This window comes from Squalius cephalus (genome assembly GCF_949319135.1).
Source record: "Squalius cephalus genome assembly, chromosome: 22".
NCBI classification, from domain to species: Eukaryota; Metazoa; Chordata; class Actinopteri; order Cypriniformes; family Leuciscidae; genus Squalius; species Squalius cephalus.
This window is the reverse complement of record NC_137143.1, coordinates 27,038,320-27,064,531: the sequence shown is the minus strand read 5'-3', so window position 1 is coordinate 27,064,531 and position 26,212 is coordinate 27,038,320. Positions and strand designations below refer to the sequence as shown.

At 38.7% G+C, this 26,212-nt stretch overlaps 1 protein-coding gene across 1 annotated transcript in view; it reads left to right on the top strand.

Annotated features, from left to right (window-relative positions):
* Positions 1-26,212, top strand: part of dnah1 (dynein, axonemal, heavy chain 1) — a gene marked incomplete at its 3' end in the record, with an annotated part of 35,532 nt that overhangs the window by 5,784 nt on the left and 3,536 nt on the right. The window contains exons 10-69 of the mRNA XM_079856851.1: positions 84-295; positions 375-673; positions 1,029-1,179; positions 1,332-1,522; positions 1,663-1,888; positions 1,972-2,091; positions 2,611-2,693; positions 2,786-2,927; positions 3,125-3,280; positions 3,403-3,601; positions 3,915-4,168; positions 4,589-4,801; positions 4,932-5,096; positions 5,187-5,308; positions 5,511-5,616; positions 5,776-5,955; positions 6,349-6,489; positions 6,620-6,783; positions 7,477-7,587; positions 7,702-7,996; positions 8,462-8,575; positions 8,666-8,815; positions 8,934-9,020; positions 9,140-9,326; positions 9,569-9,660; positions 9,760-9,914; positions 9,990-10,167; positions 10,263-10,457; positions 12,346-12,465; positions 12,550-12,708; positions 12,888-12,989; positions 13,113-13,253; positions 13,344-13,504; positions 13,622-13,779; positions 14,420-14,593; positions 15,030-15,208; positions 15,299-15,526; positions 15,796-15,992; positions 16,714-16,849; positions 17,339-17,547; positions 17,781-17,952; positions 18,022-18,213; positions 18,338-18,448; positions 18,549-18,734; positions 18,835-19,026; positions 19,634-19,801; positions 20,068-20,259; positions 20,491-20,622; positions 20,890-21,015; positions 21,161-21,280; positions 21,752-21,901; positions 22,078-22,238; positions 22,344-22,569; positions 22,684-22,879; positions 23,383-23,534; positions 23,937-24,133; positions 24,241-24,385; positions 24,672-24,830; positions 25,673-25,804; positions 25,934-26,104. Coding sequence (XP_079712977.1) covers positions 84-295; positions 375-673; positions 1,029-1,179; positions 1,332-1,522; positions 1,663-1,888; positions 1,972-2,091; positions 2,611-2,693; positions 2,786-2,927; positions 3,125-3,280; positions 3,403-3,601; positions 3,915-4,168; positions 4,589-4,801; positions 4,932-5,096; positions 5,187-5,308; positions 5,511-5,616; positions 5,776-5,955; positions 6,349-6,489; positions 6,620-6,783; positions 7,477-7,587; positions 7,702-7,996; positions 8,462-8,575; positions 8,666-8,815; positions 8,934-9,020; positions 9,140-9,326; positions 9,569-9,660; positions 9,760-9,914; positions 9,990-10,167; positions 10,263-10,457; positions 12,346-12,465; positions 12,550-12,708; positions 12,888-12,989; positions 13,113-13,253; positions 13,344-13,504; positions 13,622-13,779; positions 14,420-14,593; positions 15,030-15,208; positions 15,299-15,526; positions 15,796-15,992; positions 16,714-16,849; positions 17,339-17,547; positions 17,781-17,952; positions 18,022-18,213; positions 18,338-18,448; positions 18,549-18,734; positions 18,835-19,026; positions 19,634-19,801; positions 20,068-20,259; positions 20,491-20,622; positions 20,890-21,015; positions 21,161-21,280; positions 21,752-21,901; positions 22,078-22,238; positions 22,344-22,569; positions 22,684-22,879; positions 23,383-23,534; positions 23,937-24,133; positions 24,241-24,385; positions 24,672-24,830; positions 25,673-25,804; positions 25,934-26,104 — 9,932 coding nt within the window. The remainder of the gene's footprint in view (positions 1-83; positions 296-374; positions 674-1,028; positions 1,180-1,331; positions 1,523-1,662; positions 1,889-1,971; positions 2,092-2,610; positions 2,694-2,785; positions 2,928-3,124; positions 3,281-3,402; positions 3,602-3,914; positions 4,169-4,588; positions 4,802-4,931; positions 5,097-5,186; positions 5,309-5,510; positions 5,617-5,775; positions 5,956-6,348; positions 6,490-6,619; positions 6,784-7,476; positions 7,588-7,701; positions 7,997-8,461; positions 8,576-8,665; positions 8,816-8,933; positions 9,021-9,139; positions 9,327-9,568; positions 9,661-9,759; positions 9,915-9,989; positions 10,168-10,262; positions 10,458-12,345; positions 12,466-12,549; positions 12,709-12,887; positions 12,990-13,112; positions 13,254-13,343; positions 13,505-13,621; positions 13,780-14,419; positions 14,594-15,029; positions 15,209-15,298; positions 15,527-15,795; positions 15,993-16,713; positions 16,850-17,338; positions 17,548-17,780; positions 17,953-18,021; positions 18,214-18,337; positions 18,449-18,548; positions 18,735-18,834; positions 19,027-19,633; positions 19,802-20,067; positions 20,260-20,490; positions 20,623-20,889; positions 21,016-21,160; positions 21,281-21,751; positions 21,902-22,077; positions 22,239-22,343; positions 22,570-22,683; positions 22,880-23,382; positions 23,535-23,936; positions 24,134-24,240; positions 24,386-24,671; positions 24,831-25,672; positions 25,805-25,933; positions 26,105-26,212) is intronic.

The window sequence follows — 26,212 nt, the reverse complement described above, 5'->3', positions numbered from 1 at the left end:
ACTACTTTCAGACTGTCCGAGATTTAATGTTGATTTATTATTGTTGATGCCAACCAACAACTTGCTGTCTCCCCTCCTCCTAGGCTGTGTGTCAGTCCCTGACTATCCTTTTGAAAAGAACCGTGCAGATTTTGTCTTTAATTATCTGCTCACTAAGCCTGAAGTGATTGCTGTGCTGTCCAAAGTGAGAGAAGAGTGCAACAGGGTGACAGAAATGAGCCTGTTCGATTTCAACTTCAAAAAATCACTTCGCTTGGAGGAGTTTGAGTCGGCACAGTCTAAGAAACATGCACAGGTAAACAAACTGCCACCTATACACACATACACATACAAATGTGCCTATGTGTCATTATACTCTTTCTGTCTTCCTACAGGTCCACTTGTTTCTACAAGAGTCATGGCTGGCGGCTTTATGTAATGGGATTTTGTCTAGTCTGCGAGATGAAAAACGTGGCTGGTACAATGTGACTATGTCCCGTTGGGATGTGTATCGTATGTCCAAACTGTGTCGCCTGATGGCGCTGATTCGCAGCATTCAGCAGGACTCACTCAGGTTTCTGGTGCAGGACTCCCTGGCCAGCTTTGCCAAATTACTGCTCGATGCTTGCCACAGTGCCCTACACTGCCCCAAAGATCTGATATGGGGCCCTGATCTCATAAACAGCCCATACAAGTATGTGATTTCTCATTATCCTTGTTAAATATGATTGTATGATTATGTTTGATATAGTTTTATATTGAATTTATTTTGTATAAATGGATCTATATCAGTGGTTAAGGGAACTTAAGCCATAACAGTATTTAAATTTAGTTATATTGGTATAATCTTTTTTAGATACACACACAAAAAAAAAACAGTAAAAAATAAAGAGGTACAGTACATATAATCTTAGATAGGGATAGGGGACTATATGAATACTATCTTACTATAAAAAGTTTGGGAAACACTGATCTAAATGAGATAATATGAGTGGCACTGTTTTGTAATTGTATATGACATATCCACAATCCAACATGATTTTTTGCAGGCCAAAAAAGAAACCTCTCTTCTCAGTGGATTTGGTGCTTGACCAGACTGGGGTTCATTACAGCACTCCTCTAGAGAGTTTTGAGACCTCCGTTATCAACCTGTTCGATAAAGGAATCCTGTCCACATACAACATTCCTCAAGTAGACAAGGTTCCCTATCTAATTTCTGACTGTTTATCAAAATTACTTCATTTTCTTTTTTTCTTTTTTTTTAAAAAAAGCCAAAATTATTTATTAAAACATACTTGTTAAAATTATATATTTGAAGCTTTTTTTCTGTTTTGTTCTTCCTATTCTCTCAGTTTGTAATGACGAACTTGTTCATTGTTGGAGATGTGTTATGGTCAGTGGGCTTGTGGGAACCTGAAGTCAAGAATTTGAGGGAGAGCATCAGTGTGGCCCTGAAACAGGCCATCATACTTCTTAAAGCCTACGCCCGTGAATATGAACGGCACCTTGAGCTCTACAACTCTGATATCAATACTTTTCTTGAGTAAATCTCTAATATTTTTTGCTAGTTTCCTTCTATATACTGTTGATTGTAAAGAACATACATACAGTATGCTTTATCGTATACTGTAATACCCTACACACCAAGGATTGTTCTTCTGCTTATATTTTTGTGTCTTCAAGGTTGCACAGTCAGGAGAACCAGACCCCTCAGGAGGTGAAGCAGGAAGTTCTGGAGCACCTGAGGGAGATGAAACTTTTAGATCAGTCCATCCCCTCTGCCATCATCATCGGACCCTTCGCGGTCAGCGTGGAGGCCATTCGGCTAAACCTGGTAAAGAAACGGAAAGCCCTCGCCGATGCATTGCTGGACCGACTTGCCCTGAGATTACATCAACAGATGCAGGATGTGAGTCAGTGTTCATTAGGATTAGAAGTGTTTTTAATCAAGTCGGAATAAAACACTATTATATAAAATTGTGCGTGTTTCAGGCATGCAAGGAGTGTAAAGCCATCAGCAAAAAGCTGTTTGAGAAGCCCAGCTGCATTGAGGATCTCATAGAGCAGAGAGAATGGATGAAACTAGTCCCTGAGCAACTCAAAGTGCACGAGGTACAGTCACTGTTTTATCATTGACACAAAACATCTATCCTACTAGATTTCCAGTAGTCAAAGTCTGAACCAAATTATATTATGCACGATAACTCAATTAAATGAGTTAATTGAAAAATAACTCAATAAAAAAAAATCCCATACATTTATATTAAAGGATTCAAGCCATATCTAGAGACCAGTGTAAAATTGTGACTTGGAGGTGGGTCTATTGACTTGGGACAGTAATCAACCACCTAACAGCGAACTACCCATAACTCCATAGCAACACCTTAGCAACCACCCAGAACATCTAAGCAATTGCATAGCAACAACCAGAAAATGTACAATGTGGTTTATTTAGTTAATTGGTAAGGTCAGCTGAGAAGTGACAGAAAACAGCTCCGCCAAGTGGCATATCAGAGCACATGTACTCCCCGTGGCCATGTCTGCCTTATTTAGATCTCATTGCATTGTTGTGGTTATTCCAGTATTCTGAATGACTTTTCTCTGTCTCCTCCTGCTAATGGCCTCCTGCAGGATCTTTTATCCAAAGCAATGTCTGAATGTGATCTAATGGATGAATTCTTCTACAGTCTCTCTGATGAGCATTTCAATGAGAGGTGAGTGTATCATTGCCTTGCCATTTAATGAAATATTGTTTTTAACCCAGTCCTTTGTGTAGCTGAGCTCCTAAAAACTAAATGTTGCGTAGGTGGACAGCAATGTCATGGCCCTGTAAGATCCTGAACCAGATGGAAACAGTGAAAGCCCAACACTTTGAGGATGAAGAACGCTTCCATAAGATCCAGGTCGTTGACCAAAACAACTTCCTGGAACGCTTGAGCTTCCTGAAGGTCAGACTCACTGATCATTATTAAATGCATTATCAGTTGGGACTCACTACCTGTTTACTTCCTTAGCAAAATATGCTCATCAGTTATTGAATTAAATCACACCATAAAGTCCAAGGATGTGATGTTTTGTCATGAGAATTTATTGAATAAATGGTAACTCTGGGCATTCAAATTAAGTCACCTCTGTTCATTTTCAGACGGTGGTGGCTGGATTTTCTGGATACACAAACCTTGGGAGAGCACAAGAGGTGGCAAATGAAGTGCGAAGAGTGGACAAGCAGCTAAAAGAATGTCAGGAAATGGCACAGCTTTACAACAACCGTGAACGACTCTTTGACAAACCAGTCTCTGATGTAGGTTAACTCTAACCTGTTAACCTATTTTGTAATATTAATTAGACCATACTTTTCCTATGTGATAAATTACATTTTTGAATTGAAAAATCTTTTGTTTATATTTTATGGTTGTTGTCTAGTACACAGAGTTACAGAAGCTGAACCGAGAGTTTCAGCCATTTCATGACCTGTGGAAGACGACATCTGATTGGCTGCGTTGGCATGAAAGCTGGCTCAACGACCCGCTGTCAGCCATTAACCCTGAACAACTGGAGCGCAATGTCACTGATGCTTACAAGACTATGCACCAGTGTGTCAAACTGTTTAAAGACATTCCTGGTAAGTAGGAAGTAAGTTTGAGAGGATACAAACAAAGCTGAGCTGAGAGGATACAAATAAAAATGTTTATGTTTTAGCATAACTTTGTCATAACTGATGTCAAGAATGAGAAACATTTTTCTGTTTACAATAAGTGAAAACTAAATTCTCATAAATACAAAAGTTGATGGAAATTATTTTAGAATTTACATGTCTAAATTACATTAGACTGAATTACATTACATGTCTAAAATGTAAATAGACATTTTCTATTTACACCCATCTATTCGTATCATTTCGTCAAAAACATCTTTTTATTCTTGACTCCATTCAGCCTGTCAAGAAGTGGCATCTGAAATACGGACTAAGATCGAACATTTCCGTCCATTCATTCCTCTGATACGGGGCCTAAGGAATCCTGGCATGCGGAACCGCCACTGGGAACTTATTTCTGAACGCATCAACATTAATATGAGGTCTAAAGCGAACCTTACCTTTTCCCTTTGTCTGGAGATGGGCCTGCAAAATCATGTGGAGGAAATCAGCTCTGTAGCTCAGGAGGCTGGAAAAGAATATGCTATTGAGCAAGTGAGTGTAATATTTGTGAGTTGTTTTTCAGGTGTACTTAAAGGGTAAGTTTGTCAATTACTTAATTAATTATTAATTAATTAAGGGGGGGGGGGGGACTGTCTGTACAGTTGTGGGTGATATCAGATGGTGCTTTAAAATTATAGTGTGAACTAATATGACTGGAACTAAATTCATATTTTATGATATACCTACAGTATATCTTTTCCAGCACTAAATTATTAAATTATTGTAAATTATAATAATAATAAATTAAAAAAAAAGAACAATAGTGGAATATATCACAGGGGCTTTTTCACATATATCACAGGGGCTTTCATCTTGTTGATTTTTTTTTTTCTGAACTGTATAACTACAATTCCATGGGCATATTATTTCATATTACAGTTTTTTTACTTTTATTTTATACATCTGCTTTAGGCTCTAAACAAGATGGAGGAGGAATGGTCAACAGTGAGGTTTGAGGTGATTGCATATAAGGAGACGGGCACTTACATCTTGAACAGCCCAGATGAAGCTTCTCAGCTCCTGGATGACCACATTGTCATGACCCAGAGCATGGCTTTCTCCCCGTTTAAAAAACCCTTTGAGGAGAGAATCAGCAAATGGGAAAGTAAATTGAAAATGACACAGGTAAGCCAATGTCATCTTGTAGGTATGATTTTGAAATATTGTTGGATTGCTTGTTAAGTTTGCATGTAGGTATTTTTGCAAAAAAACAACTAAATTAAGACTTTGTGTCACTGTGGCCCTCTGCTGATAGGAAGTTTTAGAAGAGTGGCTTATCTGTCAGCGGTCGTGGCTGTACATGGAACCTATTTTCAGCTCTGATGACATCAACAGCCAACTTCCTGTGGAAGGGAAGAGGTATCAGACCATGGAGCGCACCTGGAGAAAGATCATGAAGGCTGCCCATGATAACAGTCTGGTGAGCAGAGTCAGACTATTTAATCATACTATAGTAGATTTGGCAGTGGTTCATTAAAGAATTGAAATGTGATTGTCTTTATGAGTCTAGGTGATTGAGGTGTGTCCTGAACCACGTCTATTGGCCAGTCTCAAGGACTGTAACATTTTACTGGAGCTTGTGCAGAAAGGACTGAGTGAATACCTGGAGACCAAACGAAGCGCCTTCCCTAGGTTAAAATGATCAGTTTTCATGGTTTATTCATGAACAGTAGGGCAGGCCCAATTCATTATTAAACAATAATTTGGCATTTAACATTTCATATTTTAATATAGCATTTAATTTCTTAGCACTTTCAAGTTAAATTTATCTGTGCATGAACAGTATGATTGTATAAGGAATTATTTTAAAACTCTCTTCATTTTCTGGGTTTAGATTTTATTTTTTATCAGATGATGAGTTACTGGAGATTCTATCTCAGACTAAAGATCCAACAGCAGTGCAGCCACATCTCCGCAAATGCTTTGAGAACATCGCTCGGGTGAGTTCTCTTTTACAGAAAACTGATCAGATTGAATATTTTCACCATTTTAGATATTCAAATAATTAGCATGGCAGAAAATATCAATATAATTTTGGTTTATATAGTAATGATGATTTAATTAATGCCACAGATTATGAAATCTATTGTACTATGCAGCTCCAGTTCCAGTCAGATCTGCAGATCACACACATGTACTCTGGTGAGGGAGAAGAAGTCCGTTTGTCCGTTCCTGTGTCTCCTTCTGGGAATGTGGAGCATTGGTTGCGGGAAGTGGAGAACTCCATGAAGGCCAGTGTAAGAGACAACATCAGTCGCTCACTGCAAGCCTATGCTGAGGTTAGTGTATGCTGTTTTCTTTGCTTTTTAACAATGGTACCCTTAATAGGTATAAATCTCTATAAACTTTCAAATGCACTAGGTTTTATTTTGTCCCAATCTAAATACTATTTGTATTATCATTGTAAGTCACATGTGTCAAACTCCGCTCCTGGAGGGCCACTGCAGAGTGTAGCTCCAACCAGCTCCAAAACACCTGCCTAGAAGTATCTAGTAATCCAAAAGACCTTGATTAGTTGGTTCAGGTATGTTTAATTGGGGTTGGAGCTAAACTCTGCAGGACAGTGGCCCTCCAGGAACTGAGTTTGACATCCCTGCGTAAGTAGTTAATGTTGTCAGTGGTGGTTGATTGTTCTGATATAAAGAGTCAAATCTCTTTGTTCGTCTCCGCAGCATCCTCGCACAGAGTGGGTGTTGTCCTGGCCCGGTCAGGTGGTGATAGCTGGTTGTCAAACATTTTGGACCCAAGAGGTGTCAGAGTCTCTGGAAAAGGGAGACCTGGCAGATCGGCTTTATCCACAGCTACAGACGCAGGTATAGATCATTTCCATGAATGCAAACAATTAAACATTCCATGTGAAGATTTCCCTGTACACTGCTTATTTGTAGGTTCTAAAATGGAAACATTCCGATCCAAATAAAAGTTCTGTATATTCACAAACAGTTGGGAGATTTGGTCCAGCTGGTGCGCGGCCGTCTGTCAATGATGCAGCGATCGATACTCTCGGCACTTATTGTGATTGAAGTGCATGCTAAAGAGGTGGCAGCCAAGCTGGTTGAGGAGGAAGTATCCAGTGTCAATGACTTTGAGTGGATCAGCCAACTGAGGTTATACAATATATAATCCAGAAAATGGTAACACTTTACAATTAGGTGTCATTAGTTAACAACTTAACAACTAAGAATGAACAAGACTTCTACAACATTTATTAATCTTAATATTAATTTCAATATTTACTAATGCATTATTAAAATAAAAAGTTGTATTTGCTAACATTTTATTCATGCACTGTGAACTAACATGAACAACTGTATTTTTATTAACTAACATTAACAAAGATTAATAAATACTGTAACAAATGTATTTCTCATTGTTAGTTCATGTTAGTTAATGCATTAACTAATGTTAACAAATGAGACCTTATTGTAAAGTGTTACCCAGAAAATTATATATATATAAATATATATATATATATATATATATATATATATATATATATATATATATATATATATATATATATATATATATATATATATATATATATATATATTCTTATTAATGTTGAAAATAGTTGTGCAGCTTAATATCTTTATGAAAACTGTTCTACATATCAGGATTATTTGATGAATAGAAAATTCAGAAGAACATCATTTTATAACATTACATTTTATATAGAAATATTTAGTAACAATAAATTTCCTTACTTTTGATTAACTTAATGCATCCTAGCTGAAAAAAAGTATAAATTTGTATAGGCATTGGAGTTTAGACATGTGTTAGTGTTTGTGTGTTTGTAGATATTACTGGCGTGATGACCTGTACATCAGAGCAGTGAATGCTGAGTTCTTGTATGGTTATGAGTACCTTGGTAACTCAGGACGTCTTGTTATCACGCCATTGACAGACAGGTGACATTTAGAAAATTGAACTTCATTTATACATACATATAGTTTTCAAAAGAAAGTCTTTTGAAAGATACTTTCTTTGTTAGAAATAAATTATATACACTGTCCACCACACAGGTGCTATCTAACCCTGACTGGTGCGCTTCACTTAAAGTTTGGAGGCGCCCCGGCGGGCCCTGCAGGTACTGGGAAGACGGAGACCACTAAAGACCTGGGCAAAGCTCTGGCCATCCAGACTGTAGTTTTTAACTGCTCTGATCAGCTGGACTTCATAGCCATGGGCAAGTTTCTCAAAGGTTTGGCTAGTTCAGGGGCCTGGGCCTGCTTTGATGAATTCAATCGAATAGACGTGGAGGTTTTATCAGTCGTGGCTCAACAGATCACAACCATTCAGAAAGCCCAGCAGCAAAGAGTGAGTAAAGTCACACACTTGAGCATACAGCTTAGATCTACTATGAAAACACTGTCATATATGCATGTTAGGGACAGAAGTCATATTTGTTGGAACACTCATACATAGTCCCGGTTTCACAGACAAGGCTTAAGCCTAGTCCCAGACTAAAATTCATGTTTAACTGAAAGCAACTTGCACTGAAATATATTAAAATATATCAGTGCCATTGTCTTATGCACACCAGTAATGTTTTTTTCTAAGGTACATTTACAAAAGCTACTTAAATGCCCTAATTGAACTAAGGCCTAATCCTGGCTTAATCTAAGCCCTTTCTGTGAAACTGGGCCATAGAGTTCAGTTTCTTTCTAGTAAATTTTTTTTTTTACAAAACCTTATCCAGTAATCATGAAAGACTAGAAAAGACAGGGAAATTCATAGATCAAAAGCTCTGGAAAAACCTGGTATTGTTTTTCTTGAGTTCAGGTGAAGACATTTGTATTTGAAGGGATGGAAATCTCCCTTGTTCCGTCCTGTGCTGTCTTCATCACTATGAACCCTGGCTATGCTGGTCGTACTGAACTACCTGATAATTTAAAGGTACAGAGATCGCCAACAGCAATCTAAACCTTCAAATTAAAAGACACATTTCAATATATACAAAAAGACTGAACTGTGTGTGTTCCTCAGGCCCTCTTCCGTCCTGTGGCTATGATGATCCCTGATTATGCCATGATAGCAGAGATCTCTCTTTATTCATTCGGCTTCAGCGATGCCAAACTGTTGTCCAAAAAAATCACCAGCACCTTTAAACTGTCCTCAGAACAGCTCAGCTCACAGGTCTGACCTTTACGTCACGGGTGTTTCCAGTTTTACAGTAATTATTTTAGTATTATAAATTTACGGTAAATCTAACAGAAAGAAAAAGAAATTCACTTTTTTGCATTTTGTTTATTAGGATCATTATGATTTTGGGATGAGAGCTGTGAAAACAGTGATCTCTGCAGCTGGAAACTTAAAGAGGGAAAATCCTGACATGAATGAGGTGTGTTTGCAGTATTCCTTAAAAAAATGGTTGAACCTTTTTTCTGCCGCTTGATCCCTTATTGAAGCATCATAATTATAAAACTGTCTGTGGCTAAACTGATTGCATGATTTATGCAGGAGCTGATATGTCTGCGTGCCATCAGGGATGTCAATGTGCCAAAGTTTCTTCAGGATGACCTCAAGCTCTTCAATGGCATTGTGTCTGACCTCTTCCCCAAGATCCGTGAAGAGCCAATTGACTATGGTACCCTAGAGGAGTCCATAAGGAACGTCTGTGCAAACAAGTGCCTTAAAGATGTGAATGGTGAGAAGAAAATAAGAACAAACCATCTTTCCTTAGCAAAATAACTTTATTACATTTATTTGGTATTATCATTAGCTTTAAACATTTTTGAGGTCTTGCTCGAATGACACAATTGATATAATTTGCATATAATCTAATGATAAAATTAAAAAAATCTCATGCATTTTAAAATTAATTGTCAGTGCTTAATCCAAGTACAAAATCCTACTTTTGTCGTGGTTCATGTTATTCTTGTCCTACAGGCTATATAACCAAGTGTATTCAGTTATACGAGACCACTGTAGTCAGACACGGTCTAATGTTGGTAGGACCATCAGGCTCTGGGAAAACTAAGGTAAGCTTCGCTAATGCATAAATGAACAAGCTGCAACAAAAATTCCTAATTCTAATTTTGGAATTAGTTTTTCTTATATGCACTCTCACATACTTGTAGTGTTATGAAGTGCTGGGAGCAGCCATGACAGCTCTGAAAGGCCAGCCCTCAGTTAGTGGAGGAGAATATGAGGCTGTACAGACCTATATACTCAACCCAAAGTCCATCACTATGGGGCAGCTTTACGGAGAATTCGACCAGCTTACTCATGAGTGGTGAGTGCACTCTGGATTAATTGTATTAACAATACAGTACAGTTGTTAAAAGTAACACACACTATTTGATTACAGGACGGATGGTATACTGTCTTGTCTTATTCGGGATGGAGCTGCCTCCATGGACCCAGAGAAGAAGTGGTACATGTTTGATGGGCCTGTGGATGCTGTGTGGATCGAGAACATGAACACGGTTCTGGATGACAACAAGAAACTGTGTCTGAGTTCTGGAGAGATCATCAAACTCTCTGATGTATGAGAATTTCTGCGATTGGCCACTTTCTGACTCTCCATATTGTACCTCCTTTGTGTAACTATAATAATTTTCTGGTTTTTTTTGGCTCACAGGTGATGACAATGATGTTTGAGGTGCAGGACTTGGCAGTGGCATCTCCTGCCACGGTTTCTCGCTGTGGCATGGTGTATCTTGAGCCCAATATTCTGGGTCTGACTCCATTCACAGAGTGTTGGCTCCGTACAATCCCCGCCATGTTTCAGTCCTACACAGATCAACTCAACTCTCTCTTCGCAAGGTTTTTACAGGTGATTTGTCTTACAGTGGTTTTATTGAATATTTTAAATTGAATTAAAAGAAAACAGAACATTAAACAGTATTTATTTTCTTAACCCCTCTTGGTACCTCTTAGAACTTGTCTTTTTCCAAATTCTTCATTAGAGTTATTGGAAAGAATGATGAACTTTACATTTGAACTTTAACATTTGTAGTCAGGTAAATAAATATTTAAATTATATTAATCATTTTTCATCAATAACTCTCTGCCTATGAAATTACCTTACTGCTCAAAATAATATTGACCAAAAAAAAATCATAGTCTAATAGCTTTCTACCCCAACATGTAGAATCAAATAAATCAAGTCCCTTTCTGTATTATGAATGGCTTATTTTGTTAGTCAGGTTGGTGTAGGGCTTCGGTCCAGTAAGAGACTGTGGGCCCTATCTTGCACCCAGCGCAATTGACTTTGTACACCGACACATGTATCATTCCTATTTTGCACCCGACGCACAGCGGACTTTTCCCTCAACAGACGCACGTCGGTAAATTAGGGAATGAACTTGCTCTCCCGGGGGCGGTTCAGCGAAAAGAGGAGGCGTGTTTCTGGCGCAAACGTTCTCTGGTGCTATTTTGCAGTTTCAGAAAACAATTCCGCCACAGACCAGGAAAAACCTAGTCTAAAGTCAGTGGCGCGTTATTCAGATGCTATTTTAAGGGCGCATGCTTGGCCATAATGTAGCTTGTGCACAACGCGCATACACTTGCTTCTCTCATTTACACAGACGCAGGCAGCAGTTCCCATTTTTGCAAACCGTACATAATTACAAGGAAACATATTACCACACAAGGGAAATCATTGTGGTGTCCATGAAGATGTGAAAAAATAGGCATAAATCTAGCTTACACATTTACCCAAATTATTATACGCCTGTTTAACCGAAGCTAATTTGGGTGGGTTTCTCCCATCCCCATACAATGTCACTTCTCTGTCTTTTACGGCCCTGACGAGAACGTCTGTCTCCTCGGCTGTGAACCGCTCCTGGCGTGCGCCTGGCAAATCCGCCGTTATAATAGCAATCTGCCATGGAACAAGCGCTCCTGCTCTTAAAGCGGGGCTCAGTAACTTCGGGATTTCTTCGCTGTATTCTCGCTTTTTGCTCGCAGGTTTCTCTCTAGAGCTCCCCCCACAGCTTCGGAATAGATATTTGACAACACTGTTGTAAAAACTCGTAGGCGATTCTCGGACACCAGAGGCTAGTAGATCAACGACATCAAAGCAGATGGGACATTCTTTAAAACGTCTTCTTCATTCGGGTTCAAACAGCGTGAGGGAGCGCAATAATGACAGCATTTTAGCAGATTTCTTTTGGCCGTAAAGCAATTGTTTACATCGCGAGACCTGATATCACGCGAGACTTCCTGACGCGGCGGCCGGCGGCCCGGCGGCTCAAAGTTGCAAGTGCGTATTTTCCGCTCACGAGCACCAGGGGGGTGCGAAACGACCACCATTCAACCCGAAATAAGTAATATAACCATTCCAATGACTCCGAAGCTGTTCAGTTAAGGTAAAAAAGTTACTTAGTTCACCTTTAAAGGGAATGTGAGATGACGCTCTGATTGGTTTATTTCACGTTACGCCCAAACCACACCTATGAGTAATGTAGCTACTTCAGACCAACCCATTTTAGATTTGCGTCGGGCGCAAGAGTCATTTATCCCGCCGGTATAATAGCAACAGCGCCCGAGATCCGCCCACAAAGTTACTTGCGTTTCGCGTTTGATATTTTCGTTTCAGATCGTTAAAATAAGGCCCTGTGTCTGTTCATCAAATATCTTTTTATATGAAGTCAATATAATGTAAGGCATATAGTTAATTGTCTATCAGGATTTTGATGTGTTGTAATGTGTATCTACAGGACTCTATCAAATTTGTCAGAGAATCAGTGAAGGAGGTGATCACATCCATGGACAGCAATCTCACCTGCTCTCTGCTCAAACTACTGGATTGTTTCTTTGAGCCCTTCATCCCACGAGAGGTCAGAGAACTTTTTAGTATTATAGTGGTTAGACTTGTTAATTTATTCATGGTTAAACTGATTTTTTTGTGTGTGTGTGGTCAGGGTAAGAAGCCTCTTTCCCAGGAGAAACTGTCTCGGCTGCAGGAGCTGATTGAGCCTTGGTTTATCTTTGCACTCGTATGGAGTGTTGGAGCTACAGGAGATGCTGATAGCTGCCAACGCTTCAGTGCCTGGCTCAGGGGCAAGATGACTGTAGAAAAGGTCAATAGCAGCATAAATGTATCATGAAGCTCAGTGCTACCAGCAATGATTTACATGCTGTTGATAATTAAACAGAAGTGCCAGAGAGTGTTCAAATCATAATTTTTTTATTGCTCTTATGTAAGTTTATTTATTCAGAGCGAAAAGCATTTTGCAAACCTCATTTGTTTGATTTTCAGGTCCAATTGTGTTTCCCTGAGGAGGGACTAGTGTACGATTACCATTTAGATGATGCAGGAATAAGTAATTTTGATGATGAGGAGGAGGGTAAAGAGAGGAAGGTGAGAGAATGTTTTTTGGAACATTTAAATTAATTTTACAAACTTTTTCTTTTTTTGCTTTAGGTTAATAAATCATTTTTTAATTAATAAACATGCATTCATCTGATTATTCAAATGCTTCAGATACAGTGGGTCAGTTGGATGAAATATGCCCAGAAAGTGGTCATCACTCCAGAAACTAGATACTCAGACATCATTGTGCCCACTGTCAACACTGTTCGCATGTCCTTCCTGATAGACATGCTGCTTTCTAATAAGAAGCCTGTAGGTAGTTCTGAGTCTCATTTTAACATACAGTCAACTTAATGCCACACATATGTGCTGCTAAGCTTGTTTCCTTCTCTGATTTGTCAGGTCTTGTGCATTGGGCCCACTGGCACAGGAAAGACCCTCACCATATCAGACAAGCTTCTCAAGAACATGCCTGCTGAATACATAACTCACTTCCTTATGTTCTCTGCTCGCACCTCCTGCAACCAAACTCAAGACTATATTGACAGCAAACTCGACAGGAGGTTCTTCTTCTATCTCTTCCTCTCATCAGTCTGTTATTGAATTGAACTACTAATTTGTTGTACATACAGTTAATCGTTTTGATCATTAAATTTAGAATTTATATATCTTACTTACAGACGTAAGGGTGTGTTTGGGCCTCCTCTGGGAAAATATTTCATCTTCTTCATTGATGATTTGAACATGCCCATGCTGGAAACATATGGAGCCCAGCCTCCCATTGAACTGCTGCGCCAGTGGATGGATCACGGAGGCTGGTATGACAGGAAACAGATAGGTGTGTTTACTAAGAATGCCAATCTTCTATGCGTTGCACGTTTACATACATTACTATTTGAAAGTTTGGAGTCAGTACAGAAGTTTATATTTTTATTCAGCATGGATACATTAAATTAATTAAAAGTGAAAGTAAAGAAATGTATAATGTTACAAAGGATTTCTATTTAAAATAAATGCTCTTTTAAACTTTCTTCTAATCCTGAAAAAAAGTAGCATGGTTTCCACAAAAATATTAAGCAGCACAAATGTTTTCAACATTGATAATAAAAATAAAAAAAGAAGAAAAAAAGTTTTCGAGCACTGAATCAGCATATTAGAATGATTTCTGAAGGATCATGTGACACTAAAGATTGGAGTAATGATGCTGAAAATTCAGCTTTGCCATTACAGGAATAAATTACATTTTAAAATATATTAAAAAACAAAACAGTTGTTTTAAATTGTAATAATATTTCACAGTGCTGTATATTACTGTTTTCACTGTATTTTTGATCGAATAAATGCAACCCTGATGAGCATAAGAGTCTTCTTTCAATAACATTAAAAAGTCTTAAACATTGAACGGTAGTATACAAACATATGCACACATAACTCTATACAAACTCTGTTAAGTCTGATTTGTCTTCTGCGTTTACCAGGCACATTTAAAAACATTGTTGACATAAACTTTGCATGTGCCATGGGTCCCCCCGGCGGGGGCAGGAACCCCATCACTCAACGCTTCACACGCCACTTCAACTTCCTATCATTCACTGAGATGGAGGACACCAGCAAGAGGGAGATCTTCTCCACCATCCTAGGGAACTGGATGGGTGAGTGACAGTCATCATGCGGGCATCTAGATATGTATGCATTTAAATGTGGGTTTCAACAGGAAACACCTGTCAGAAGCTTTGGTAGCATTTTAAATGGATCTAAATGGATTTTTTTTTTTAACTGATGGAAATATGAGTAAAAAGGACCCAGGCAGTAAGCTTGATAAAGGGATAGAGACAAAAAGATAGACAGAGATAAGGAAGAGAAAGAAATGTCACCACTAAATGTCAAAATTCTTACTGATATTTACAAATATTTACATTTATGCAGATGCTCTTATCCAAAGCAACTTACAAAAGAGGAACAAAATATAAAAATATAAGTTACTAATGTATTGTTTAATGTCATTTTTGAGCTTATATTGATGTGTATATGTCACACTTGCAAAAATAATTTTCTCACATGAGCTCATTTTGTGTCTATGATTTCTAGAGAAAATTCCAGAAATGAAACCATTCAGTGAGTCACTAGTGGATGCTACCATCAGGGTATACTCCACTATTACCTCTGCTCTCCTACCTACACCTGCTAAATCTCACTATACGTTCAACCTGAGGGACCTCTCAAAAGTCTTCCAGGGGATCCTGATGGCAGACGCTGGTAAAATAGAGGTACCACCATTAATAAACCTCAGTTTTTCAGATATTTCATGTTTTATATATTTAGATCTTCATAAAATTGTATAATCTTTGTTTACACAGAATAAAATACAGCTATTGCAGCTTTGGTATCATGAGAGCTGCAGGGTGTTCCAGGATCGACTGGTCAGTGATGAGGACAGGAAGTGGTTCGACCAGCTCCTCCAAACTCACATACAGGAGTTTGGGTGCAAGATCGAAGAGGTGGTCCCATATCAGCCAGTCTTATATGGAGACTTCATGCTCCCCGGGTCTGTTAAAGTCTACAAGCTTATTGAAGATAAAGAAAAGGTAAATGGGGCGTATATTGCCTGCATTTATTTAGTTACATATTAATGGTGCTTGCTACAGAAATTAGTGATGCCAGAAAAATGTATCAGACTTCAAACTTTTGCATGTGCAACCACCAGTCACATTTTCTCCTGAAAATAAAAAAAATTAACCTATTTATTATTTTGCCATTTTGCTTGCTTTGATATTTTGGCAAGTATTTTGCAAAAAATAATTTATTTAAAAACCACATGGCCCTTTGAAGTTTTGTTTCTTATCCCCTAATACAGCTGGTTCATGTGATGGAGGAGTACATGGATGATTATAACCAGACCAGCACCTCTAAGATGAAGCTGGTGCTGTTCATGGACGCCATACAGCATGTGTGTCGTATCAGCCGTATCCTGCGCCAGCCTATGGGGAACGCTTTGCTGTTAGGGGTTGGTGGCAGCGGACGCCAGTCCCTTACCAGGCTTGCCACACATATGTGAGCGCTGAACCGTTTATTGTGCTGAACCCTAAAAATATAATTAGCATTACTAATGAGAGTCAGTTGAATGAGACTTTATTTGATCAAAACCAGAAGTCATACTGGCCCACTGATTTAAAACTGTTTAAACGTTAACAATATTTTTGCCAAAGTGTCCCTTGCCTGTAATCTTTTTGCTTTGCCACCCATGTAGAACTGAAAAGAATTATGTCATGTCATGCCTGGAACACATATGCGAGCAACATTCAATATCAATAAACTGTGACATATATAATACAAATGCATGATTTTACAATAGACTCAATATTTATACACAAAGAAATCATGTTATTGCTCGGATGTGTTTAAAGTGGCAACATATTTAAGTAGTCACTATATTCTCCACTGCCAGCCCAGATCTTAAACTTAAGTTAATATTTTTGATCGCTGACTTTGATCATACTTTTGATCATTGACATTGTGGGTGGTATAAAGACATTGAAAATGTCTTTATACCACCCACAAATAAATGAATACAGTGAGACTATTATATCCCACCATCAGTGACAAGAGAAACTCACACTTCATTAAAGGTCCATAGAAACATATTGAACATTCATTAATTTATATGTCCATTTGGAAACGGGCCATAAGTGATCCACCAAATTAAAGAACTCATCTATGGCTTCATTGTTTACCTAAATAGATTTTCTCACTGTGACTGTCCTTATATTGTCAGGGCTGAGTATGAGTGCTTCCAGATTGAACTCTCCAAGAACTATGGCCTCCTGGAGTGGAGAGAGGACATCAAGAGCATCATGCTAAAGGCTGGCCTGCAGAATGTGCAAATCACCTTCCTGTTTGTAGATACACAGGTGAGATCACAGATTATAAACATTTTCACATTATATTCGAGATTATACTGTTCAAAAGTTTGGTGTAAGTAAGATTTCATTACTGTTTTTTTAAAGAAGACTCTTTTGCTCACTAAAGCTAAAGCTCATTCAATACTAAAGACTAGAGTAATGACTAATGAATACTATATATGTTTTACAGGGCTTTCTTAAGATTAGTTGACCAGACAACCTACTAACTGATCAATTGTGAAAATATGTCATTTTGAACATCACTAATAGTAGTACAGTAGTAAAAGCAAGCATCAAGGAATGTATTGATACTCAGCATTAGATGAAACAGTGTAAGGAATTTCTCTGATTGTAGGCTAATGGACTTTCTAGTCTATCAATAAATGCTTCTAAAAAATTTTGCACGTAAATCACCTTGTCACCATTGACAGACACACATAACAACATGCTGTCAACTCCTTAACATACATTTTTTGTGTCTTCCCTTCTGTTTTTCAGATTAAGAGCGAATCTTTCCTGGAGGACGTGAATAACATCCTGAACTCAGGCGACGTGCCCAATCTTTACACTTCGGAGGAGCAGGAGCGCATCCTGATTACCATGAAACCTGTGGTTCTGGACATGGGACAGCAGCCCACCAAATCTAACCTTATGGCTGCCTACATCAACAGAGTCCGCAGCAACATCCACACTGTTCTCTGCATGAGGTTTATCTTCATATCAATACCTCTATTGAGATTTCAGTGCTACAAATACACTGTACAAAACTGTTGCATGCAAAATTGAGCGCAAGATTAGTGTAGATGTAGTGTATCTGGTGTGCATTTTTTGACTGTTGTTAGAAAGATTTCCCATACTATTTCTGCACTGAGATACAGCTTGAAACACATACAGTTGGAAACTGTGGTTCAGGACCTCTGTTCTTTGCCTCCATCTACAGTCCAGTAGGGGAAGTGTTCCGGGCTCGCCTTAGGCAGTTCCCCTCACTGGTCAACTGCTGCACCATTGACTGGTTCAGTGCTTGGCCACAGGAGGCACTACAGTCTGTAGCAACATCTTTCCTAAATGAGCTTCCAGAACTGGAGGCCAGCCCTACGACCCTCCAAAGCCTGGTAAGGAAAAGTGTGTGATATGTGTGTAAATGTATACAGGGTGTAACAGAGTGCTGTCTCTCTGTACAGGCACTGATGTGTGTTGAGATACATCAAATGGTGTCCAGGAAGTGTGAGCAGTACCTGGCTGAACTTTCCCGCTACAACTACGTCACTCCTAAGAGTTACCTGGAGCTCCTCAGCATATTCTCATCTCTGATTGGCCAGAAGAAGCAGGAGCTGCACAGTGCTCGTCAGCGAATGAAAACTGGCCTGGACAAAGTGATTTGGGAACATCAATTATTTCTGCACTGTACATTCTACTGTATATAATATACAAAAGTGTTTATGATTGTGTGTGTGTGTGTGTGTGTGTGTGTGTGTGTGTGTGTGTGTGCATGTGTAGTTGTTGAGTACAGCAGAGGATGTGGCTAAGATGCAGGAAGAGTTGGAGATGATGAGGCCTCAGCTGGAGGAGGCAGCCAAGGACACTGTGATCACTATGGAGAAAATAAAAGTGAATAAAATGATCGAAAATAAAAAATGTATGCATGCAAACATGGTGGAATAAAACTCAATCTTGAATTTTGTCGCCTGGGGAATGTGTTTGAGTGTAGGAAGACACTGTGGTAGCTGAGGAGACCCGTGTAGCGGTGCAGGCTGAGGAGGCTAAAGCCACTGAAAAGGCTTGTGTGGCTCAGGCTATTGCTGATGATGCTCAGAAAGATCTGAATGAAGCACTTCCTGCCATGGACGCCGCCCTCGCTAGCCTGAAGTCCCTGAAAAAGAATGATGTCGTTGAGGTGCAAACGTCATATTTTCTGTTAACATTTGTACATATACAGCCAACGATTAGATCATGCCATCTCACAAGGAGAGGAATGTGTGTTTGTTGATATACAGGTGAGGGCTATGCAGAGACCTCCTCAAGGAGTGAAGCTGGTTATAGAAGCTGTCTGTATCCTGAAGGGGATCAAACCTAAGAAAGTTGCTGGAGAGAAGCTTGGAGAGAAGGTTGATGACTACTGGGATGCAGGAAAGGGCCTTCTGCAAGATCCAGGAAAGTTTCTGGAGAGTCTGTTTAAGTATGACAAGGTAGGGTGAAGATTTTGTTTGAGCGTGTCCCTTTTGTTTACTATTTGCTATGTCGCTATTAAGAGATGTTGATTTTTTGTTGTTGTTTTTGGTGGTATTTTGAAGTACATACAATACCGTTCAAAAGTTGGGGTCAGAGACATTTTTAAGAAAAAAAATTATTCAGCAAGGAAGCATCAAATTGATCAAAAATTACAGTAAAGGCATTTATAGTGTTACAAAAGATTTCTATTTCAATTAAATGCTGTTCTTTTGAACTTTCTAAAAGAAATGAATGAATTCCACTGACATATTAAGCAGCAGATTTTTCTGCATTAATAATAAAAATAAAATTTTAATAATATAACATTTTAATTGTAATAATATTTCACAACATTATTGTTTAACTGTTTTTTTGAATCAAACAAAAGCAGCTTTGGTGAGAATAAGAGACTTCTTTCAAAAACATTTAAAAATCTTTCTGGCCCCAAACATTTGAATGGTAGTATATTTGCATTTTTTTTTTTACCACAAAGTTAAAATATTTATGGCATCAGAATAATTAATTACAACATTTTAGCCCAAAGTGTATAATATCCATTACCAAGCTCTTGTCTTCTTCCCACAGGACAACATCCCAGACGCTGTTATCAAGCAAGTGCAGCCTTACATTGACAACCCAGAGTTCCAGACTGACTCAATCGCCAAGGTGTCTAAAGCCTGCACTTCTATCTGTCAGTGGGTGCGAGCGATGCATTTGTACCATTTTGTGGCCAGAGCTGTAGAGCCCAAACGGGTAGGAGCTTGATTCCTTTCTGCTAAATCCATTATTTAGCTTAGACCTCCTGTGTATTTGTGTATTTAATTTTATATGCCTGTGTCTGTTCAGGACAATCTGTCTTTTTTGAATGTAGAAATATTTGTAGGGTCTTTCTGCCTAAAGCTGTTCATTTTCAATCTAATTCTTACAAACATGTTGTTGTGAACTGACCAAAACTAAGGCTTATTTTAATAATTATATTAATGTTTTAATATTTAATCTTTCTTTGTGTGTGTGAACAGCAAGCCTTGCAGGAAGCTCAGGAGGATCTGGCTGTAACACAGCGCATTCTGGATGATGCTAAGGGGAAACTAACAGCTGTAGAGGAGGGCATTGCCACCCTGCAGGCTAAGTATCATGAATGCCTGAGCAAGAGAGATGAGCTAGACGCCAAATGCCAGCTGTGTGAGAACAGATTGATCCGTGCAGATAAGGTGAGTGGAGAAAAACCATCTCGCCTGTCTAATTTTCCATTCAACTTAATGTAATATTGGCCTGTCAAACTTATCTCTTTATCATACCAGTCTGATTTGCAACAGTACATGTCTTCTGTTTTTCTGAATGTGATATATGACTATTGACTATGTTTTGTCAATGTTCATTACACATTGAGTTTATACTGAGCACATGGAGGTTCAGACACAGGATGTTGTTGTTTGTGGCAGCTGATTGGTGGTCTGGCTGATGAGAAGGTGCGCTGGAGAGAGACAGTACAGCAACTGGAGTACATGGTGAATAATGTGGCAGGAGATGTGCTGCTTGCTGCAGGATACGTAGCTTACCTCGGACCCTTCACTGTGAGTGTGGGAGGGAAAATGCATGCTGGGTAGAATGATGTTTGAATGTCTTTCGTTAATTATGAGGGTTTTTGATTACAAAACACGTCCAGGTCAAATTTCACCCCAAAAATCTAACGAAATAAATAGGAAATTCTATTTTCTCTAATGTATTGTATATTCTAGAGAGTCTTCTCATTACCGTAATGCAGAAGAAAACTCATCTTCGACATCTTATTGTGAGATTCAGCCATAGCGAGTGGATGTAAATATGTATGATTTTTGCAGGGAGAGTATCGTTCAGCCATGGCTGAGGAGTGGCTTAGAGGTTTTAAAGAGCTGACAGTTCCTCACACAGAACAGCCCAACCTGATCAGCACACTAGGAGACAAAGTCAAGATCCGCTCCTGGCAGGTTAGAGACCAACATATATGTACAACAACTTTTTAAGTGATGTGCATGGACATAAAAGATTATGTTTATTAAGTTTTATTTATTTATTTATATATATGTCTGTGTGTGTGTGTGTGTGTGTGTGTGTGTGTGTAATTTTGTGTAGATTGCAGGCCTGCCCAAGGATAGTCTCTCTGTGGAGAATGGAGTAATTGCACAGTACTCTCAGCGCTGGCCTCTGTTCATCGATCCGCAGGGACAGGCCAACAAGTGGATTAAGAACATGGTAAGAATTATACAGAATTACACTAGAATATTTTTTACCTTACATAACAAAACTAACTAGCTGAATTGTGCACTGGTATTCAAGGGTTTTGAGTCAGTAAAAACAGTAATATTGTGAAATATAATTACAATTTAAAAAAGGTGTTCTCTCTTTTAATGTTTTTTTTAAAATGTAACTTATTCCTCTGTTGGCAAAGCTGAATTGTCAGCAGCCATTACTCCAGTCTTCAGTGTCAGGAAACTTTTAGTATTCTTTGATGAATAGAAAATTCAAAAGAATCCCTTTTTTTATTTATAGAAATCTCATTATAAAGTCTTTACTCTCACTTTTTGGTCAGTTTAATGCATTCTTGCTGAGTACAAGTATTAATTTCTTACAAAAAAAACTTTTAAATGGTAGTGTATGTCATTTACCTCAATTTAACTTTTTTCTGGCTTTTCTCATGGTCTTTGTTTTGTTCTGTTTCCGCAGGAGCGTGATAACAGATTGGATGTGATGAAGTTGAGTGACCGGGACTTCCTGCGTAGTTTAGAAAATGCTATCCGCTTTGGGAAGCCTTGCTTGCTGGAAAATGTTGGGGAGGATCTAGACCCTGCACTGGACCCTGTGCTCCTACGACAGGTACACATCACTGTTTTGTGTGAATAAATCATAAAATAAAGCTCAAAAACTGCTATAGCTAGGCTAGCATCTATTTTTAAAGTGTTCAATGGTCAATATTTAAATCAACCTTTTGTTTTAGTATTTCTTAGCTGCCTTCAGTGTAAAACTGATGTTCTTGTGTGTATGCTCCTCAGACATATACCCATGAAGGCAACATAGTTCTAAAGCTCGGAGATGCTGTCATTCACTATCATGACGACTTCAAGATGTACATAACCACTAAGCTGCCAAACCCACATTACTCACCCGAGATCTCTACTAAAGTCACTCTCATTAACTTCACCCTCTCACCCAGGTGCTGCTCTTACATTTCTTCAGACATAAACATAATGAAGGCTTCTAGGTTGTGAGATAGATCCTGAATTTCACATGTGCTGTGTTTCCATGTGTGTTAATGCAGTGGGCTAGAGGATCAGCTACTAGGGTGTCTCGTAGCAGAAGAGAGACCCGATCTGGAAGGGGCGAAGAACCAACTCATTGTGAGTAACGCACAAATGAAACAGGAATTAAAGGAGATAGAAGATCAGATCCTGTTCCGACTGAGCTCTTCAGAGGGAAACCCTGTCGATGACGAGGAACTGATAAGAGTGCTTGCGGCCTCCAAAGTCAAAGCCGAAGAAATTCAGGTATGTCTGAAAGAAGTGCTTGTGTCTTCCTTGCTTGAAAGGCTAAATGTGCCTTCTGTTTAATTTAGCATCTACTGTAAAAGTATCTAATACCAAACAAGCAATGTTTTGTAGGCTAAAGTAACTGCAGCGGAGGCGACTGAGAGGGACATTGATGCCACACGTCTGGAATATGTTCCAGTGGCTGTCCGAGCCCAGATACTCTTCTTCTGCGTTTCAGATCTGTCAAACGTGGACCCCATGTACCAATACTCTCTGGAGTGGTTCCTGGGTATTTTCTTGGCTGGCATTGCCAACTCAGAGCGAGCAGGTTGAGAATATGCCCTCGTATTTTTAACACTATGCACTGAAGAAACTGCCAAATTTTCTTACAGTTTTTTTAAGCCTGACATTTTAAGCCTTTTTTAAGCTTGACATTTTTGACTTCAAGGCCCCTCATTGGCCATAACAATATTCAAAGACTCCATAACTTTTCCAGTTGTTTGTATTTTACTGGATAAGGATCAAGTATAAGGATTTTAAAAAAAAAAAAAAATTATTTTGAATTTCTATCCGATAAAATATTTTAGAGCTTGGCATGACTTCAAAAAAAGTCATGTAAATGAATAAAATCGTATTGCTCCATGTTCGTTTTTATTAATTTACATGACATTTCCAGGTCTAGTAATCACACTTTTAAAATTTGTTTATCTGATACATCCAGGTTTTCCATGACTCTGAGAACCCTGTTTTTTCTTGATTTAATATAAGACATCACTTCTTTTATATATTAACTAACTGTTTAACTAACTGTCTTGGTTTCTCTCCCCACAGAGACAGTAAAGGAGCGTATTTTCAACATTAATGAGTTCTTCACCTTCAGCTTGTACAGTAACGTCTGTCGCAGCCTTTTTGAGAAACACAAGCTGATGTTTGCCTTCCTCCTGTGTGCCAGAATCCTGATGAATGACAGCAAGATTGATATGGTTAGTGAGATAAAAAAAAAAACAGGATTAAAAGTCTCTCTCTCTTCCTCTATCTTTCGTCTCTATCTCAACCTTTTTACTTTCCATCTGGCAAATATTTACGGAAAATGTTTATCAGAGATTATCAGAGACCACACAAGGACATTTAAAAAAAGTTCATTAAGTGGATTCTGTCTCCATTTTCTTTTGATCTTTATCGCTCAAGCTGCTGTTAATAATGCTAATGTTTATTCCACTATAAATCCAGGAGCCTTGAACAGACAAATGAACAGTCAACATTGCGTTGTCATATCATTGCCAATGTTTGTAATGATGAAGAAATAATAACATAGTAAAGAGAGATCTTGGGGACTTGATTCTGGATGTGACCCATTTATATATAAATGTTCTTGTTGTGTATAGGCTGAGTGGCGATACATGTTATCTGGGGGCCGGCCCCAGCAGGAGGCTCCTAATCCTGCTCCAAACTGGCTGTCCATGAGAGCCTGGCAGGACATATTGGCACTGAGCGCCCTGCCAACTTTTAGAAACCTGCCAGAGAGTTTCTCCAAACATGAATCAGCCTTCAAGAATATATTTGACAGCAGCCAGCCACACAGGTAGCCACAAACGCACATGCAAAAAAACAAAACATAAATGGTATCATTATTGTGCGTGACAGGTTTAGATTCTCAGTTTATACGCATATGTGTTTGTATGTGAACAGGGAGACTCTTCCAGGTGAGTGGGACAGCGACTTAGACTCGTTTCAGAAGCTGCTGGTTCTTCGCTGTCTGAGAGCTGACCGGCTTACTCACGGCCTGCAGGACTTTGTGGCTTCACAGCTGGGTCAGAGTTTCATTGAACCCCAGGTACCCAAACATATACTCCATTTACACCACATTCATGTAATCATATAATAACATTAGTAATCTAATAGCATTTTGATATTGATGGAACGAAACAACACACTGTTTATGTAAGAACTTCACATTAGAATGTTAAATAAACAGAGGCTAAAGACACAATTTTAATTCACCCTTTAGCAGGTATTTGCATATTTTTGAGTCATACTAATAATTTGTTTCACTATGACTCATTGTTTTTGGTCATGATTTGTAATTTCTCTCATTTCACCATGTTTCTCTTGCCTCTCAGACATCAGACCTGTCAGCGGTGTTTAAAGAGTCGTCTCCCTCCACCGCTCTCATTTTTGTGCTTTCTCCTGGTACCGACCCCGCTGCTGACCTCTATAAGTTTGCAGAGGTCATGAAGTTTTCGAAGAAGATGAACGCCATCTCCCTTGGGCAAGGCCAGGTCAGAACATACAGTAGAACGTCCAAAATAAAGAAATATATGCACAAACTGCTATCATAATTGTATCTTCTGACTAGTTGTCTCTAATGTGTCCTACATGCCATTTCAGTCAGTTCAAAGTGTCCACCTTCATACCTTTGAGACCTTGAGCCTGACGAACACTAATAAAAAAGACTTCCCATCCCAGTGCTAATTATGTTCCTATTTAAAGTTTCTGAAAGGCTGCAATGTTCTGTGCCACCTACTAAGAATTGTGACATACCTGACCTATTGGCTCACACCAACTGGCTAACATATATAATCACCATTACACTAATATCTTAACAATGTAAACATTAGGTTCATGTCTTTAGAGCAAAGAAAGTACTTGCCTAAATCACATGCCATATACCCTTTTAAGGGCTTTTATATTTATTTTCATGTTTATTATATATTTTATTATATCAGCTAAACATGGACTAAAGGACGATAACTATAAAGATAACTATAAAGATATAGTTCTAAAAATCATTGTCAGTATTAAAGAATAGCAGAGTTCACACCACAGCTATAACGGCACAGAGAAACTATATCGTTGGAATCACTTTCAGAACGATTTTATCCGGCTGATGAACGATAAAAACATTGACAGCCAATCAGAATCCATCCTGCTGTAACAAACGCAAGCCTTTTAAAGTGACAGACAAGCACGCGCTTAGAATAAACAGAACGATATCGTCCACTGGTGTGGAAGCTTATATAGTTATCTTTATAGTTATCGTTCCTGGTTTGAATGGGCCTTAAGGCTGTGTATATTTGAGTATAATGACTATATTAGGCTGAAAGTATTTGTTGTATGTCAGGGCCCCAGTGCTGAGACCTTGATGCACCATGCCATGGAGAAAGGAAAATGGGTCTTCTTTCAGAACTGCCACCTTGCTCCCAGCTGGATGCCATCTCTAGAGAGACTCATTGAGAACATCGATTCTGACAAAGTTTGACACACCTGACTAGCTATTTCAGTTTTTATAGACTGTTTATTGGAAAATCTGTGAACTTTATATTTATCGCATTTTCAAAAGTAAGAGTTTTTAAATATATTGAAAAACTTGTTTGTACCATAGGTCCATCGGGACTTCCGCCTTTGGCTCACTAGTCTGCCCAGCAACAAGTTCCCAGTGTCCATTCTGCAGAATGGCTCCAAGATGACCATAGAACCACCACGAGGCATTAAAGCCAATCTTCTGAAGACCTACGCCAGCCTCACTGATGATTTCATCACTTCATGCACTAAGGTTCATGTTGAAAAGATGTTTTCAGAAATACCCAACTTGAGAAAAATGCATATTTAATTGTGAATATAGTAAATATATTATAGCAAATGTAACGTTCAAAACTTTGGG